This window comes from Augochlora pura, chromosome 3, assembly GCF_028453695.1.
Source record: "Augochlora pura isolate Apur16 chromosome 3, APUR_v2.2.1, whole genome shotgun sequence".
Lineage (NCBI taxonomy): Eukaryota > Metazoa > Arthropoda > Insecta > Hymenoptera > Halictidae > Augochlora > Augochlora pura.
Genome location: NC_135774.1, coordinates 16289175 through 16308243, shown reverse-complemented (window position 1 = coordinate 16308243; position 19069 = coordinate 16289175). Strand labels below are relative to the sequence as shown.

Sequence of the window (19069 nt, the reverse complement as noted above, 5' to 3'; positions counted from 1 at the left end):
CATTAAATAAAATCGCTTTTGAAGAAAGATATGTAATTTTATATATTCACATAGTAATCCGACATTTCACATGCACCAACCTAATATTTATTTATCAATAAATGTTCCCCCGGGCTTACAAAGAATACCCGCGGGTAATTACAAATCCACTGCTATTTTGCGGGCGCTAAGAAAAATATATAATAATAAAATAAAAGTATGTAGACAAAATTAATAATGAAAACATTGGCTAACCAACCGATCTTCCAATGGGTGTTACTAATTACCTTCGCAATTTCAAGCGAAATCTTCAATTTAAAATGAAATACAATCGAATAGAAACTGGTACGATATTTGCAACTTCCCCGGTAACCTCTAAACTCGAAGAAGAAAGTGACCGTTGTGAAACGAGTTGCACGAAAGTTAATTCACCGATTAACAGATTAGAGGCGTTCGCAGCCTAAAAATCGGCCGAAATCTCCGAAAGTTCCTGTCCGAGCCGGAAGTCGAAGCTCGGCCAGGTCGTTCCGCCGTCCGTGGCGGGGAAAGAGAAAAAGAGCGGCACGTGGACGATCTGCGGCCGTGTGTTCTCCAGTCAGAGAAAAAAAACGGAAAAAAGGAGCCGAGGAAACCGCAGGTGGGGGTGGAGTGCCGGGAGAACGCAGTAGGAGGACGAGGGCTTTTGCCCGGAACGGAATAGTCGCCGGGTGGGAGATAGATATAAGGCGATCGTCCCGGAATAACGACTATCAGTGTGTACCGCGGCGTTTTCGCATATACCAGTGAAACGGGACACCCCTCGAACTCTCGAGCAACGATGCTGAAGGTACGCTGCTGCGGGGTGGGACAAAGTCGGCTTGTGTGCGCGCGCGCGCTCTTTCTCTCTCTCTTTCTCTCTCGCGTCCCCAAGTTTTCCGCCGGGTATTTCTTGTGCCGGATAGATTCGTCGGGATATTTTTCAGAACTTTCCCTAATCGGTCCTCGGCCTATCTATTGTAATTCTTCGAGGCTTCTCTGTGAGAGAACTTTTCCTCGGACACACCGGGGGAGCGAATTGGGTCGCTCTTCCGGAATAAATTCACCCTCGGCTCTATGTCCCGCCGGTTCGGCCATCGTGGACGCTGAATACACGCGGATAGGGTCGGTCCTTATTGTCGCGAGAAGCATTCTTCTTGACCACCAGAAATTATTTTAACCCCTTGCATTCGATACCTCTCGAGTGGTGACGTGACGTCAAATTGGACTTTGGGACGATGATGATGGTGACTTGACGGCAAATTGGCTGGCGTATTCGGTAATGGAGACTTAAGTCGAATGGACTCCCTCTATTTAGTAATGGTAACAGCGTCAAACTGATTCTACACCAAAAGTTATAGCGGACGCGGTATTAATTTGTCGTTGTATCATTAATTGATATTAATTGATACGGAGTCAGTTCGATGACATGTTACCGTGTTTGATGTGTAATCAATTTGAAGTTAAGTCATCATCATTCAGAGCTGTGCAGAATTATAGTTAGATTGCTAAAAGAATTACAGCTATAAAGTGATTCGATCACATTAATTACGAATTAGGATGTAATTGATTAGAATTATGAATTTAAAGATAATAGATAATAAGATGTTGAAGCAAATCACGCGACTATTCCAAAGTGAAATAGCAAATTATAAATTAAACGAATATTTTATTTGCAAGTAATTGTTAAATTTTTATATTTAATAGAAAAATCAATTATTTTAAAAACGCAAAAATGTATCTTACTTCTTGAAAGTTTTTCTTCCAGAAGAACTGTATTTTAATTGTATTGTATTTCAATTGCACTCCCGATTAAAATAATTAGTAATTCAATTAACTGAAAGGTTCGAATAGCAAAACTGAAATCCTTTGTGGTCTAAGATTTTATTAGTTGCTGTTATAATTTAATTAACTGCACAATTTTCAATTCACATGATCCCCTATTTTTAAACCAATTGAATAATCTTCAATGAATTTTAATTCTACCTCGAGTTATTAACTGCAAATTCAGAGCAGTCTTCTGTGCATTTCATACATATGAAATTAAGTGTTATGAATCATGCAACAGTTATGTTTTTAACAGTTTCTTTTCTAAATATAGACAATTCTGATAATATAAAAATGATTTTCGAACGCGGTGCAACAATTTTTAATGGTGCCTCGGTGTCGCCACTCGCGTGCGAAGAATTGGAAATAACAAATCTAAAATAATGACAAATAATAAAAATAGCTAATAACAAATGCAAAATAATGGCAAATAATATAAATAACTAACATCAAATCCAAAATAATAATAACTAATAGCAAATCCAAAACACAATTCTATGAGACATATACAACGACAGTTTTTGTTATTGTTCCAATACGGTTTTATTGTTGTTCCAATAATTCTCTTATAGTATGATTCTGTAAACTCTCCAGGACACGATAATATATTTTGTTAATAATATTAGGAGCATATTTAAAGATTTAATATGTAAACATTTTTAAAGAATTTATTTAGAACTAAATTTTAGAGCTTCTCTTTGATATAGCGAATTTAACAATACTTAATATATTTTTTAAAATAGAGGGATAAAAATAAAACTGAATTTTATTAAATAATAGAAGTGACTTTCTTTCGTCAGAAAATACCAAGAGAAGGTGCACGCTTTGTTTTTGCTTGCCAAAATAAAAGAGTTAACGTTTGTTGGACAGCTATCACTATTGTTAGGAGAAATTATCCCGAAATTATGTTTTCGTTCTACTTTCCTGCTACTTTTCGCCTCGATCACCGATATTGGGAGCTTCGACGTCGTTTCGATACCCGGCCAAATTAATTTCGTAGAGTTATATTGTCGTTTGCTCGATATTTAGGAGCGTCGATAGATGTCCCATCAGAAGAATGGTAATTCACGAGGGTCTGGTAGTTCGGAAAATAATCTTCCGCTGTATCTTATTCATCGACTTGCTTGTGAAATTAACATATTATAATACTATTCAAAAATTTCCCGCCCTCGGTTTCACAATTTAACAATGGCCTTACACTATAATTAAAACGTAAATTCTATGCTTTTTACGAGACTATATGCAGTGACAAATAAAACGATAAGAAAAGTAATGAACATAACCTTAACTGAGTTTAAAATCTGCATTATGCACCTATTTTAATTCTACAAAACAATGAATCGATGTAAAAATGTATTGATTGTTATAGAAAGTGAATAATAGCCAGGTGAATGTAATAAACTTATAAAACTGAGAATTTAGAAACTTATGTAGCTAGAGCAATACGATATTAAAAATATTTAAACGATTCTAAACGTCTAAAAATCTCGGCAATAATTTATCTGTAGCTCAGCAAAATTAATAACAGTTATAATGTATAAATTGCACCTACAAGATAGCGAATACAGAAAAACTATAGTTTAAGCTATAATGTAGTATATAATGTATTATAAATATAATGATATATAATACATTAATATATAATATGTAATTAACTATAATATATATAAAATAGAGAAAATTAATAAATAGCCTTACGCAGGACCAAGATTTAAAAAAAAAAACAAGAGATTCACAACGAAATTGTTCAAAAATTGAACAAGCATGAAATTTCAGTAATAAAATGACGAGTGCAGATCGTGCAGTTTCTGATAACATAGACAAACGGTAGACAATAGAACATCGGTAAAACGCGTCTTCCTACGATTGCGAAGAGGTTCTACAACTCGACGAAAATTGAAAGAAGGTTTCCTTCAGCTCCTCGCGACTCGTTTAGAATTCACAATCGGTTTGCTAAAAAAAAAAAATTTCATCCGAAGACAAAGAGGCTGGTTTAATTAGACACCGACGGAACAACGACCCAGGGAAAGATCTGTTCCCAGCGATGCCAAGAACCACAGCACCGGAAACTCGTTTTGCCGGATAGACGATAGATTCTATAGGAGATAACGCTCCGCTCATAGACGATACTCGGGGAAGTTTCGTTTGCGGTTTATCGCTGGCATCCACACAACGCGGTAAATTGATGGCGGGGCTATGACCACTTCCGCGGATTCGTATTAGTTTACGGGGCAAGGTCGAGAAAGTGAGAAGGGACACTTTTATTGGAAGACGACACACCGGTAACACGAGAAACTTTCTCGGCGCGTGAGTCGACTTTCCTCGCTTTCCGTTCGTCGAACTCGTCACACGGTTGCCAAAAACTCTTACGGTCTTTTGTGTCGGTTGTAATAACAGCAATAATAATGATAATAATAATAATAATGATGATGACAACAATAATAATAATTACGACATATCGATTCCGAGTGATAAAAACATAATATCCAAATACAAAGAAAAAATAGAAAAATATGAAGACCTCAAAATTGAAATACAAAGAATTTGGAAATAAATGAAAGTCATAGTGCTACCGTTCATTATCTCAGCCACAGAAATCACACCACACTCGTTCACAGAAAACTTAGTTAAATTAAATCTAAAGAAAAACACACACACGTACATCCAAAAAGCAATAATACTAAAAACATGTCAAATGGTTCGGTCGTTCCTACAACTAGAAACATAAAAACATACAATAGAATGAAACAACAGTTAGACTTGGCTCTATGCGCGTCAATCGAATTAAAACCCAGATATAACACTGGAGGAAAAAAGAGATAGTACTGGTAATAGTAATAATTTGTTTACTGGTTAAAGCTATTTAGTTAAAGCTGACATAGAGATCTTACGATCGCGATTTAGTTAAAGTACGCACGTAATAATATTGTTCTCGATAATAAACATTTAATATTAACCTTATGCACTAGAAGCCATTTTAATTGTAAATTTGAAATCACTTTTCTGCCTTGTAATATTTTCATTTTATGTGACAAAGTGTATGTTATGCATATGAAATTGATTTGTGACTCGTAACAACAGTTCCACTTTGAATTATTTTTCAAATCTACAAATTCAACATCGTAAGTGTAATAATTATTTTAGGACATAATAGAACAATTTTAATGGTGCCTTAGGGCTACCACTGGAGTGCAAAGTGTTAAGGAACCTCTCAAAGAGGTTTTCAAAATGGATCTTTGTTTTTGAGATATTTTTCTTTAAAGATTGTACGCAACTAGCTTTTTCAAGGGTGTTAAAAATTAAATTCAATATTCTTTCTATAAAGGGTATCCCAAAATTTACCTGAGATCGTATAATAAGGAGTTTTTGAGGTCATTTGAAGCAATTTATTCCTTTACAAAAATTTTCCCCGAGGTATCCATAACGAATTATTAACGAGAAAGAGTGACCAACGAGTGACCGAGTTCATCTGACGCGAGACGATTGATTCAACGAGCGAACGAAGCTCAATTCTGCCGATTAGTTCGGTCACCTCGCGTCAACCGAGCTCACCTCTCATTGGTCACTCTCTTTCGTTAATAACTCGTTAAGGACACCTCGAAGAAAATTTTTGTAAAGGAAAAAATTACTTCCAATCACCTCAAAAACACGTCATTTTCCAATGTTGAGTAATTTCTACGAACATAAATGATCTAAACTACCAGAAAAATCTCAAAAAGAATTCTCTCTTTCAAACATTAAAAAATCGAATTTTATCTTCTGGTGAAAGAATAAAACCAATTGTCCGACTCAATAGACTCAATTTAGACATGACTTTGGAGTCCGAAGAATAAGATCTATTTAAATTGGAATCGTTTACGCCTAAATGAAACATCAGTTCTCACGGTCTAGAATCGAATGAAGTCGCATCTGAACCAGAGTTCGGGATGCGTCTGAATTCGTACGAAATGATCTAGATAAGCAACATCCAGGCTACTCTTCAATTAAGATGCTATAAAGATAAGTTAATAGTGTTGACGTTCGTGATGAGAAGAAGCAGATTCACGCAGTTGTCGTAGATGGAAATGCATAATGAGTTGGAGGTACAATGGCCTGCAATGTCTGCTCTAAAAAGTATAATACTAGTGCAGATGTCTTAATTTCTGCGTCTGCCCAATTACTGTATCACGGTTTTAAAAAGAAAAGAAAATGGAACAAGAAAAGGTTTATACATAAAATGATTCATACTATTACATATTATAATTTATGATTTTAAAAATAAAATAAAGTAGAAAAAAAAGATTTATACATAAAATGATTTATATTTTTTAATATGTTTACTTATCAACATGTTAAATATAGAGAAAAGTATTGCATAATTTGTGCGTTTTTAAAAATAGAAAACAAATTATTTTCAATTCTATTGTATTTTTTTTTTCTTTCAAAAAAAGCACCGCGATCATGTTTATAAGACTTTGATTCGGCTATCAAAATTTTCGATAACATTATAAGCACGTATGATCGTTTAATTCACCAATTTCATTTCTAATGTTGTTTTATAGATCATGAATTATTATTATATTGTTGGCGTAAACTTTGCTTTTAAAATAACCCCAATGAAAAAGTTCAACGGAGAAAAATCACACGAACGAGATGGCCAATTCGCCGCACCATTTCTTGAAATTGAATTGAAACCATTGAATTTCGATCGCAATAAAGCGATGTTTCCACGCACTATGTACGGTATAGTTTCATTTTATTGAAAATAAACATTGCTTGTGTCGATTCCGTTCAATTTCAGCTGTACATAATTAATAATTGCTTTATCATAACGTGCAGCATTCACTGTAACTGTATCTTCCTTCTCGTTTTAAAAAGTGAATGGACAAAATCTACACGAAATAGTAACTTTTCTTTGATAAAATGATTTTTCTTGAGTGGGTCTTGGATTTTTATCTTCCTTATGCAAAATTAGTTACAAAATGTCACAAGAAATGTTCAATTCTTGAAAGAACAACGTGGAGTTGACGTTAATGATTTATTATCAGCACTTTCACGAATTGTAGCAATGTTTTCATTCGAACGAACTGTTTTTGATCCGCCATGACTTTATTTTATCATTTTGTAAACAAATTGCAAATTATTCGCTCAGATGGACGACTATGTATTTCGAAAAAGTCGCGTAATTTACTATACTGTGCTCCCTATTATAAAAAGAACAGAAATGTAGGCAGATACAGAAATATAAATATAATTTAATATATAATATAATACAACGTATAATATATCTAATAAATCCTCTCAAAGAACATATAATTACAGTGAAAAATACCTTTTTCTATTCCACTAAAAACATTAAATTATTAATTTCTGTCATGCAATAAAAATATGTCTAAATATCTGAAAAATCAAAATACAATTTTTCTGCATCAAATAAAAATTAGGATATTTAATAAGAACCTCGGCAAAGCAAAAATTATCTTAAAGACGCGGAAATTGGAGCATCTACCCTAGTGGTACTTGAGACTTTCGATCGATGCAATGTATATTCTCGTCATGAAATGTCGCCGCGATCGTTTGTCTTAACAGTTCCCACATTTTCCACGAGGAACTTCCCCTAATGCATTTAGCGCATCATTTTACTCATAAACGCGAGAAGCACCGTCATTACTGAAGTTGCGTTTATATTGCTTGTAGTAGCCCGGCCAGCGTAATGTTTGCCATAATCCCGTTAGCTTTATGGCACTTCCATGTCCGTGATATACCGGTCCGGCGTGAATGACGATCTCGAGAAAAAAAATGTCGTGATTCGATGGAAAAACTAATCCGGGAAAAGTTCAAACTTTCCCCTTCTCGCTTGAGCTTCGGAAGAAAGAAAATTCTTTCCACTGGAACAACCGACATAGTCGCTAAACCGAGATCATGAAGCCTTTAGAACTTCCCTGCCCTTAACACGTATTCGTCCGGTAATTTTTTTGTGCCGTCGTTCATGAAATGTCGGCATTTTTTGACACTATCTTATAGAAATGATATGATTTGTATAAAAGCAACGTAACTTGTTACAAATCATATATTTTCCAGTAAAATTTTAGAAAATGATACGAAACGAATTCGTCTTTATATATTTGGTCTACCGGAAAGTTATGTCTGCGAAGTGAAAAAGTATAATCAATTTTTCGTATATTTAATAATATTTATAACACAATAAATATTATAAGTAATTAATACTTCTTCGGGGAAGGGTATAGTTCGAAATATATTTCAGTATGAAATTTGACTATAATACCGATTTGATTCTAACGTCATACACTCAAAGAGATTATTTCCAATAAGCAAAATTATTACGTCTTCTACGCTTTCAGGTGAATTTAGCATGATTTTTACACTAGACACTCCTTCAGAAAGTTCCGAAACGGGTTCTATGTCAGTGTCATGTCACAAGTCATCTTCAAAATCACTATCACTTTTAAGTGATTATTGACTAACTTCTGTTGAAAATAATTATATATATAAGAATATTGTAATATAAAGAATATGTTACATTCTTCGAAAATAAATAAATAATAATCAATTTTGACGCACTTCTCGAAAAGTGTAAAATGTAAAGTGTAAAATAAAAATGCTGCAATCGTGTCTTAGTTGAGTAGAAAGGTTGAGAGCTTGGAAAAAGAGAAACTTGAGTTGATTCGCGCTGTTTCAGGCTTCGAGTCGAAATTAATAATCCCGTGCATTAATCGACAATGAAATTCCAGGTACTGTGCTTGGTGTGTGCGACGCTTGCGTACAGCAACGGCGTGGTTTTGAGCGGTTACAACGGAGGCCACGGGATCTCATATTCCGATTACGAGGGTCTCGAAGGATACGCGGCAGGATCTGCTGACTACGAAGGACACGCGGTACTGCCGACAGTGGCGGTCCCGGTGCACGCGGTTTCCGCCGCACCGGTGCACGTCACCGCATCGCTCGATCACGCCGCTCACGCTTATGAGCACCACGTCGATCATGAGCACGATTACTACGTGAGTATCCGACCACATTAATCATCATCGCCTTCTCAACCTCTTCGGAAATAGTGTCAAGCACTCGCATATTCAACTTCGACATTGTACATTGTTAAGTCTGTGTACAATGTGGATAAAAAGATTAGATGTTGAAATTTGATAATAAAACTAGATGTAAAAAGTAGATACTAAAATTAGATGCAAAAGTGAACTTTGAAATTTGACGTTTTCAAAATGCAATATAATATTATAACCATTGTTTCGTTGTAAGAGTATGTATTATTGACACAGATTTAACATAGCTTGATTAAAAAGCTCATTTTATGCATTTATGAAAAGTGAGCCTCTTACTGGACGAGTGACACCATCCCTGTTCTTTACTATTGCAAAAATTGCACATTTGTCTAATGCTTCATGAAAACTTACAATCTTACAAACAAACTAATGCTATCTTATTTCAAAAAAGGCTTACTATAAAAAATAAAGCGATGCTGCACTAATCATAATTTTGCTTTATCTAAATCTCTTAGCTCAAGAAACACAATGCCACGAAATAATCATCTCAATTTATTTAATTAATCCTTCTCGCATCGAAAACATTTCGTTTACACATCTCCCAATTTCATCAGAATATGTAATCAAGGACTCGTCGTTGCTGCTCCAACCGTGATACTTCTCACTGCGAGGAGAAAAAAACTGTCCCCATTGTGAAACGGGTAGAACAAAAGTTAATTATCCGGTTAACAGGTTAAGTACCCATCCATGCTGCGTACAGTTTCATAAACCATTGTCTAAAATCTACGCTATCTCCGAAAAAATGTTCAAACAGTCCGTTCGACCGAAACCCGTGGAAGGTTACAAAAGCGTGTGTAATGCATACGACATTACGTGTTTGTAAGCTAAAAGTGGATCAGATAAGCGTTCCAGTAGATCGAGCGAGCTAGTTTAGTTCCCATAGAAATTTCGTAACCATGCATCCGCGTAACAGATATCCGTCTAGATGCAGACTGGCAGACTAGCGCAGAGACTAGTACACCAGCAGACGTCGCGTCGCGCGGCGCCGCGAGAAAGCGTCACGGAAACGACCGCGACAATGAGATACGCCGCGGAAGGAGTTCTGATGCGAAGCACCGGTTTACACAGTCAAGAATTTCAATTAACATACACGCGAGCCGGCTGAAAGGCGAAGTCGCATGCCGACAAGTTCGCGTAAAACGCGATCTTTCATGCAAATTATATATTCTTCATATTTCCTAGTCACGATTAACAGAGACCAGTCGACGGTCCGTAATTTGCGCTAATTCAACGAGACTGATTGATTTCTATTCCATTCTAAACGCCGGCAGAGCCGCGCGCACGTTCGTTCCACGACAGATTGCGAATGTTTATGCAAATCAACAATTTTCGAGAGTAATTCGCGGACAAGCGAGTAGTTGACGAGATTGCGTTTTCTGCACTTGAGAGCTCCTATTATGCTTAGCATATCGTGCGCGGAATATTAATCTCTAGAACAATTCTCTTTCGTGGTTGACCAGGTCGTCTGTGTTAGAGGCGAATTAATGACTCATTGTTTCCATTGATCTTGCGATTCAATTTTACTACTGTGAATAAATTTTATTCGAATCGCGGGTGAAAGATATGAAGACTGAGGAATCAAATTTTGTTCGACAAAATTGAATAATTCATTCAATCGATGGTAAATTTATATAGATAAAAATTGTACTGAATACAACTTTAATTGAATAGGGTATTGAATATTCCAATATTATTTTATTTGAATAAGAATTCATTCCAATACAATTTTATTCGAATAATAATTCATTCGAATGAGAATTAATTAATTCAAATACGAACTTATTAGAATAAGATTTCATTAGAATAGGAACTTATTCGATTGTGAATGTATTCGAATAAGAATTCATTCGATTAAGAACTTATTCAAGTAAGAATTCATTCAATTAAAAATTTATTCGAATAAGAATCCATTCTGTGACGAGCTTCGTCGAATAAGAATTTATTCGCGCAGAAAATCATATGCAAAATAATTGGTTTAATAAAAGTGATAAAATATAAAGTGTTGTTACATTGTTGATCGAGTTATTTCTTTCTACATTGCTTATTCGAATAAAAAATTACTTCGACAAAGAATCATTCGTATTACGAATATAATATTCAGAATAACGAATTATTTAAATTAAATATTCGGATAATCGGAATACATTCAGATAATTATCTTAGACAAATATTTATTCGAAATAATCGGAATAATTCTCGACTGTATTGTACAATATTTCGGGTCAATGAAGCTTTGCAATCCATCTTATTGCCATTTAATTTATTGAACCGCGAATTTCAATTTTAATTAAAGTCGATTTTAATTAAAAGCTGAATGCATCCTTTGCTTCAATACACTATTGAATGATTGACATAATAAACGTTGTCGGAGAACTCTGCAAGCTCGTTTGCAGCGACTTCATTGATTTGTAATATTGTCAAATTTGTTACTCAAATATTGTGTAAATATATAATTGACAAGGACAAGGACTCTTCAGGGATACTATCACGTATGTGTCTGTTTAGCTTTTTTTTTTAAATTATGATTATTTCAAGTGTAAAGAAAATGAGACTGAGTTTCAAAACTATTTATTACAGAATCCTTTAGCAATATTAACAAAATCTCATCCAACGAAATGAGATGGATGATAAATAAAAAAGAAACAATTAAATAGATTATTCCCTGTTATAAAAATTCTTCGCTGAAGAGGTTAATAAAAAAGAAACATCAAATACATCTGTTATTACAATACAAACTTCTCGAACAATATTGGAATATTTTTCATGGCAACTTTCGCTACGTTTCTCTTTGAGGTCAGCTCAAAATCGTGTCGTCTAAAGCGTCGAGATTTCACGAAACGAGAAGCAATTTTTCATAAAAATGAGAGTAGTAGTCGTGAGATACGTGGTTACATTTTGTCACTTTAATTGGCTTGTCAACCGTACCTGGAGAGCGGACTTATTTGCTCGGATTTTAAACGCAATTTTTACGCTGATCTGTGAAATCTTTTTAATTTTATTAAGATCAAAAAACCGCAAGAATGTCGAAAAAGTGATCAACATTGCACACATTAACTTTTTAATTTTAATTTCATTATATAAATGAAATATTTCAATCTTGTAGCACTTCTGACATTGTAACGTGTAATTTCAATATCAAAACGCAATAACATTTATAAAATTGTGAAAATTGTTGAAATGTTTCCGACTGCAATGGGTTAAGTAAGCCAATATTAGCATCAAAATAAATACGATTCTACTATTACTAAAATAGAAAACGCGTATTTAACATTGCCAAAATTTGACATTAGTATTATCTATTTTATAGAAACTGGTGAGGGCAGTATAAAAATACCTTCTCGCGCATCATAAAATGTTATCAACTATTATAATCGACTGAGTTTTTAATTAATATTTAGTGTCTAAATTCGCTAAATAAATCTCGCCAATTTGCCGCCACAATTCAATTTCAAGCGAATTTTAATTGAAGTGTGATTTAATAAACTATTGGGTTGTTCGGAAAATAATTTCGTTTCTTCCCAACATAGGACCTAATTTTTCACAGCCAACTTCACACTTAAGCTGCATAATCATTATATGAGCCGCCCAGTGCACACATCGATTAACTCCACTTTTTGAAAAATCTTAAATTTAAGTGTCAAAGCACTTGGTATAGTCATAACTTTTTATATTTATAATAACTTTCCTGAATAATAAAGATTAACACCATTAAACGGCAAAATTTTTTTTTTTTTTTGGCTATTTTTTCTTGTTAATTTTATACATTAAATAATATTAATTTTATACATTAAATTATACGTTAAATGAAAGCTATATCTGTATTTATTCATTCTACATTATATATGTGAATCTATGTTATAACAGGAATTTTAAAAATCAATGTACATCATTTCATCACGTTTCTCGACTTTTTGTTTTATGGAGTTAGTCGATGTGTGCACTGAACGGCTCATATATATTTAGACAACTGATATAGTAAGCCTCGCTTGTTAAAAATTTTGTTTGATTCTTTGCAATCATTTTTGTTTAGTTATCTATTGTGTTTCATTTTCACCTAAAAAAAACGAAATGACTTGCCGAACAAGCTAATAGTAAGCGAAAGAGAGAGAGAGAGAGAGAGAGAGAGGGGGGGGGGGAGGGGGAGAGAGGGAGACTAGCAATTTCCCCTTAACATTCATGAAATGAAAAATGAAATGATCATGAACTGATTATGAAGAACTCTGAAATTTCACCGAAAACCATTCCCTCATTTTCCAGGCACACCCGAAGTACACGTTCAACTATGGCGTCCACGACCCCCATACCGGCGACGTGAAGACCCAGCACGAAGTCCGCGACGGCGACGTTGTCCACGGGTCTTACAGCGTCAACGAGCCCGACGGCAGCGTTAGGATCGTGGAGTACACGGCCGACGATCACAACGGGTTCAACGCGGTGGTGAAAAAGGTGGGGCCGGCTGTCCATCCGAAGCCGATCCCCGTCGCGAAATACGTGTCGCCGGCGTACTTCAACAGCTACAAGGACTATGACAAGCACTATTAAATCCCGTGATCGATCCCACCGACGCAACCGAGGAAGAGAAAAATAGGCGGGGTCACCGAGGCTCCGGGACAGTTTTCGGGATCGAGAGAAAGGGGAGATCGGCGCCGGATATCGCGAGGCCGGATATCGGCAGCCCGGCTTGATCCTCGAGTGATGTTTTAGGGTCCCGAAATGACTATCTTAAGAACCGATCGCGCCGCAATCGACGCCGTAACGTCTTGCGTTCAATTTATCAATAACGGGCTCTGCCCAGCGAAATTCTCCGCTTCCGTTTCCGTCGCTTCTCTCCTGGCTCTAAGATGTCTGATCTAACGGGTGGCGCGATTGCTCTGCATGCACATAGTACATTTTATCCTCCCGACGTAATCGGCCGCGTTCGGTCAGACTTCCCGCGACTTCGGTGTCTTCGTGGTTCGTTAGAGAAAGGCGGAACCAGCAACGTTTATAATAAGTGTCGAATGATCGGTGCGTGTCACTCCGGCAATTGTTTTCCGGCAACGCGATTATTTATGCATTGTGATTTGGTGTGCGTCGGGTTGTCCCAAAAGTTTGTTCGGCATGCTCGCGTTCGATGTCGGCGAGTAAGTGATGCCGATCCAATTCTGATCTCCGCAAGATCGATCTTCTATGGACATCTTTTATGAACACTATCGATAAGCAGCATGTGCGCTAAACAACGTCGTCGTCCCTTTTCCGTAAAGGTTTCCCGTGCTTTTTAAGCTTCCACTGATTTCAAAGCGCCAATTGCTCGTTCGACAAATTGTTTCGCGTTAAGGTACGTTTGCGTTCGGGTTGTGACAGCACAATTTCGGTCGCGGAGATGAGCGATTCTGATCGAGAATTACTATTATCTCCCAGCTTAACCGCATACGGATTCGTCGAGCTTTGTCAATTATTGTACAAACAGAATGCATACTCCGAGCATTCGTGACGAGATTTGTGACGGAACAGGTGCTGTAACTTAGAGAGCGTAAGAACATCAGTGTACTGTTTTCGACTTATTAAAATGATTGAGAGAAGAAGGGGATTGCTTGATTGATTTAAGAGACTTTAACACTCTTGAATGGTTCAGGAAACTATCTTGAAATGTTCGTTGAAATTGTAGGCATGGAAATGGTGGACCACTGATTCAGAGAACGCACTTTACGAAGCTTTTGGGACAATCCATAGTACTTAACCAGTTAACTGTGGCGATCTCTTTGCAAAGCGCCCACCAGTGTGTGTCGCGATAATCAAACGATGACGAGAGATATTATGAATCCAACTGAAACTATTTATAATTTTCATTTGTTTGTTTCATTCCGTCCTGACCTCTAAACATTTTAGACATATTAAAATTTACGAATATAATTTAGTTTTCGCCAGAATTACAATTTAAATATCAAATTGTAATAAAATTTTACGCATGACGGATATAATCGTCAAAAACACTTAACTGGATAATTCAGCGTTAATCCAGCCTGTGCATCCAAGCGATTTCGTCCGAGGTGTTGAAAAAAGTGGAACATGCTAATCTCACGAGACGTGAAATCACGCGAAGTTATGCGACGCTGGAAGAGGGTGAGCTTGCTTATTTCTATAATCTAAATCTAAACGCCACGCCATACATGAAGATAGAAACATAGCGACGCCACGTAACATGAAATAATGTGGTAGCGCGTGACATCATTAGAGAACAAAGAACACATTAATGTCGCGTCGCATGAAATCACATGCTACGATGGTGCTACGAAGTTGCTACGATTTAGTAATGCAGCGTTTCCGGTGGAGTGTGAAAGCTCGAGCAGCAGTTCTTCCAATTGGAAGGAGATGCGGGATATATTGCAGTATTTCTATTAGGTTGTGTACGCGGTTGTGCTCGCGAACCTGTTACATATAGTAAAAGATAAGGAAAATTATAAAAAATTCAAGGCGATAGACAACTGACAATAGACAAACGGCAATTGTCAATGGACAAACGTGCCGGAGGTTAATTCCGAGCCTTGATTTTAGATAAATTTTGAGATACGTTCTCGTAGGGCTAGTTTTGTGAAATTTAGTTCGAATGAAAGCTGTAATTATCTACTTTAAGATAGGGTAGATGAGTTATAAATAGGATGACGAGATCATTTTAAAAAATTAAAAGGACTTGAGCTCTGATATTATGAGTTTTAAGAGACTTAAAAGGAAAAGTTTAGATGGATTTTAAGATATGTTTTCTCATAGAAATATTACAACGCATTATATTAGTAACATGAAATCCGTTCACGTGTGACAAAATATATAATAAATATATAACATACAATATATATCAACAACGCGATAAGATCCAGATCTGTTTCTCATAGAATTAACTCACACTCTTCGACTGTCACATAGCGCGATATCAACATGTTTTCACCTAAATCGTCACGGATTTCTTCTTACGATTCGACGTGATTTCCCATGATTTCACATGACGCGACATTGGTACGTTTCTATCTAAACCCTTTTAGTGCCGCACGAAAACGGATGCTCATGCGAAGACAACTGGACGAATTTGACGAATTTACTAAGGTTTGGGAAAAATCTTGTGAAAACGAAACTAAGAATGATATTTAAAAAATTCAAAAAGCAGTAATATGATAACAAAGGTACTTGTTTAGGAAAAAATATTTACCCTAATCATAGTTTGATTAATTTTATCTAGATCGCGTAGCATGAAATATAAGTACTTGATTTTCAATCATTTTTAATAAAATAATCAAAGCCATCTGATGTTTATCATAATCAGATTGCGATTACGATCTCAAGAAACTATTCCGTGTCGAATTTCTACCTTATCGCTGCAACGTATACAGAGCCTCGGCACCAACCAGCATAGAATACAGCAAAAACCATTTTTCCAATTGTGTTGCAACGAATTTGAACGATTTATAACGTTTTATAAAGTCATTTTGAAGACGCATGCGCAACGATATATCCTCGTGACACTTTTCGCAAACGTAGCAAATGACGATATATCGTTGTTTGGCACTAAAAGGGTTAAGCCTAGATCCAAAATAGTTATTTAGACCAGCTATATGCCCATTTTATAGAACTTAGTACAATTGATGCATATGAACTTGAGTCTTGTGACTCGTAAAACTGTTATACTTTTAACAGTCCTTTAAATAGAAAGATCTTCAATAATGTAAAATTTATTTTGGAAATGATATAACAACTTTCATTGACTCCTCAGAGGCATCGCTTGAGTGCAAAATCTTAATCTTTAGCGGCAGAAATAATTGCGACAAGCGGGAGCGCAATAAAATCAAAATTTCAACCGCGCTGGGGATTAAAACTTGCTTTCGGAGATTACTCTAAGATTCTCTTAGTGAGATTAATAAAGTTTCCAATTAAAATTACGTTCCTCGAAAGTTTCTGTTAGAGCTGCTTTTCTTTCGTTAATAGTTCACGAAATGCATTTTTAAGGAGCTTGGAAGTAGGTACGCGCTTCGTCGGTAACTGGAGCAGAGACCTCGAGCCGAGAACAAGCGATATGGTTTCTCGAACGATGACTGTTCTAATCGCTATGACGCGATAAATAATAGGAAAACCGATAAACGGTTCAATGTCGACCGGCGGAAGGTTTAAGTCATTCCGTGGTAATAACTGGGACTCGTGTGAACAGAAGAACTCGCCAACTCCCACTTTTTTACGGATGCAATTCTGCGTGCAGAAACGTTGCTGCGTGACTAATGACAGGCCCGTGACAAAAGCTTATTCGGCGCGTCCTTTGTATCCTTTTTTAACATCAGAATGGTAACATTCGTCGAATTGACACCTAACTCTAGTAATTTATGTGACTTACGTCCAATTATCTTTAAAATGACACTTAAAATGACACTGTTCGGCTTTAAAAGGATTCAAACATAGACGCCAGCGCCGATATTCAAGGTTTTCTTTGCGAGGCAGCGCCCGAAATTAAAAAAGAATTAAATAATTATGTTAAGTTTATAACATTAAATTGTTATATTTTTACTATTGTATGTCTATTTATAATGTTAAAATAAAATAATATAAAACTAGTTTGTATTACCTATTTTGCGAAATATAAGCAAAATGAGCAAATACACGCGGCCTCACAGGATAGATACGTGCGACGCTCACCATTGACGCAGGCGTCAACGGGTTCGACGAGCGCAAAGATACACGGTGGACTCATTGTCAGAATCGTTCAGCGCAGCGTTAATCAGCGGCGTTAGTAAAACAAAAGAAAAAACAAAGGCGCTCCTTGTTCCGCGGGGGCTCGCGAAGCCGTTCGGAACGGAGAAACTCTAGTTCGAGGAACTGATCTGCATGCGAACATGAGCGCGCTCGGACTTATGATCGTCCGAGGTCGAGACGATTCCGAGGCGGATACGTAGGATATGTAAACGAGTCGCTGTTTGTTAAGTGGTAGAAAGCGGCGCTTGGCTGCTCGAGGATTCCTGAGACGCCGGCGTCTCGTTTTTTCCTCCGCTTTCCCGCGGTACCGGAAATACAGAATGAGGCGGGAAAATTTGAATCTCGTCTCTTCCCTCGGTCAAAACCGCGATTGACTTGAATAGTGCACGGATTGCGAATCCTTATTCGTTTATTTCGCACTGATAATTTGAACAACAGCATAGATTGTGATAGTTTAATTGCAAAAGTCACGTGGTGAGTTGGTGAGATTAAAAATTATTGACATCAATGCACCGTGATTGGAGGTAGGTTTATGGATATAATAAATGTTATATAAAACTTATAATGTTTATAGTACATATACAATATATATTATATTATGTACATAATTATTACGAATATAGATATATATAAATTTTACTATTTATAAATATATAATTTTACTATATATATATAGCATAATTAATATTCTGTTGCTTATTGTACAACAAATACGTGTAATAATTCGACAAGATCCGATAACGTTATACAAGAATATATGGAATTCATCGCGCGAGCCTTTGTTCTCTCCGCGGCGCGCGGTGGTGACGGGATTGCGCGGAATGATTTCCCGATGGAATTAATAACAGATCCCAGATGGAATCGAGACTATCTCGCTAAAGAAAGAACCGGAAAAGGTATGGAAAAAACTGGTGACAAACGGAGCAATCAATTACGCGCTCGGCGCATTCGTTAAGAATGCTAATTCCCGATTACAATGACTCGTTAGCAGCAGATCTCGGCGCGAGAACGTCTTAATGAGACGAAGAAAGCATCCCGGTGTCTCTGGCCATGGGTTCCGCCGTTGGAGATAATTAATCGATATACGGTAGAACGCGTGCGAATCTGGGAATCACGTCGAGAGAATTCGAGAGATCTCTTGCGATGGAACGTTCGCTTTAACAAATTACGGGTTTGATGAGTATTAATCGTGGTTTGTTTTGAATATTAATTAGCCCATTGCCGTACCATTTTCTTCATAGTTACAATGGTGAGTACCTTTTTGGTTATAATAATTTTTTAGGTCTACATTTACTAGTGTGATTAAATATTGATTGCAAGAGAACAGAATTTTAATCCGATTTAGAAGAGAGGAATAACAGTTATACTTAACAGGATATTAATACAAATCTCCGTCACGAGTCTGACTGGTTAAAGTACGGCAAGGGGTTAATGGTTTGTACACAGTATTTTCATTTTGTGAGACGTGAATACGAGACCTTGAA

The 19069-nt window shown here is 36.4% G+C and overlaps 2 protein-coding genes across 4 annotated transcripts in view; one reads left to right on the top strand and one right to left on the bottom strand.

The window, feature by feature from the left end:
- Positions 1-19069, bottom strand: part of Cdase (neutral ceramidase) — a 106120-nt gene that overhangs the window by 48564 nt on the left and 38487 nt on the right. The gene's annotated exons all lie outside the window — the stretch shown is intronic.
- Cpr6 (cuticular protein 6) lies at positions 709-14658 on the top strand. The gene is made up of 3 exons (XM_078196916.1): positions 709-805; positions 8553-8819; positions 13134-14658. The coding sequence occupies exons 1-3, from the start codon at positions 797-799 to the stop codon at positions 13416-13418; spliced, it is 561 nt and encodes a 186-aa protein (XP_078053042.1). The 5' UTR covers positions 709-796; the 3' UTR covers positions 13419-14658.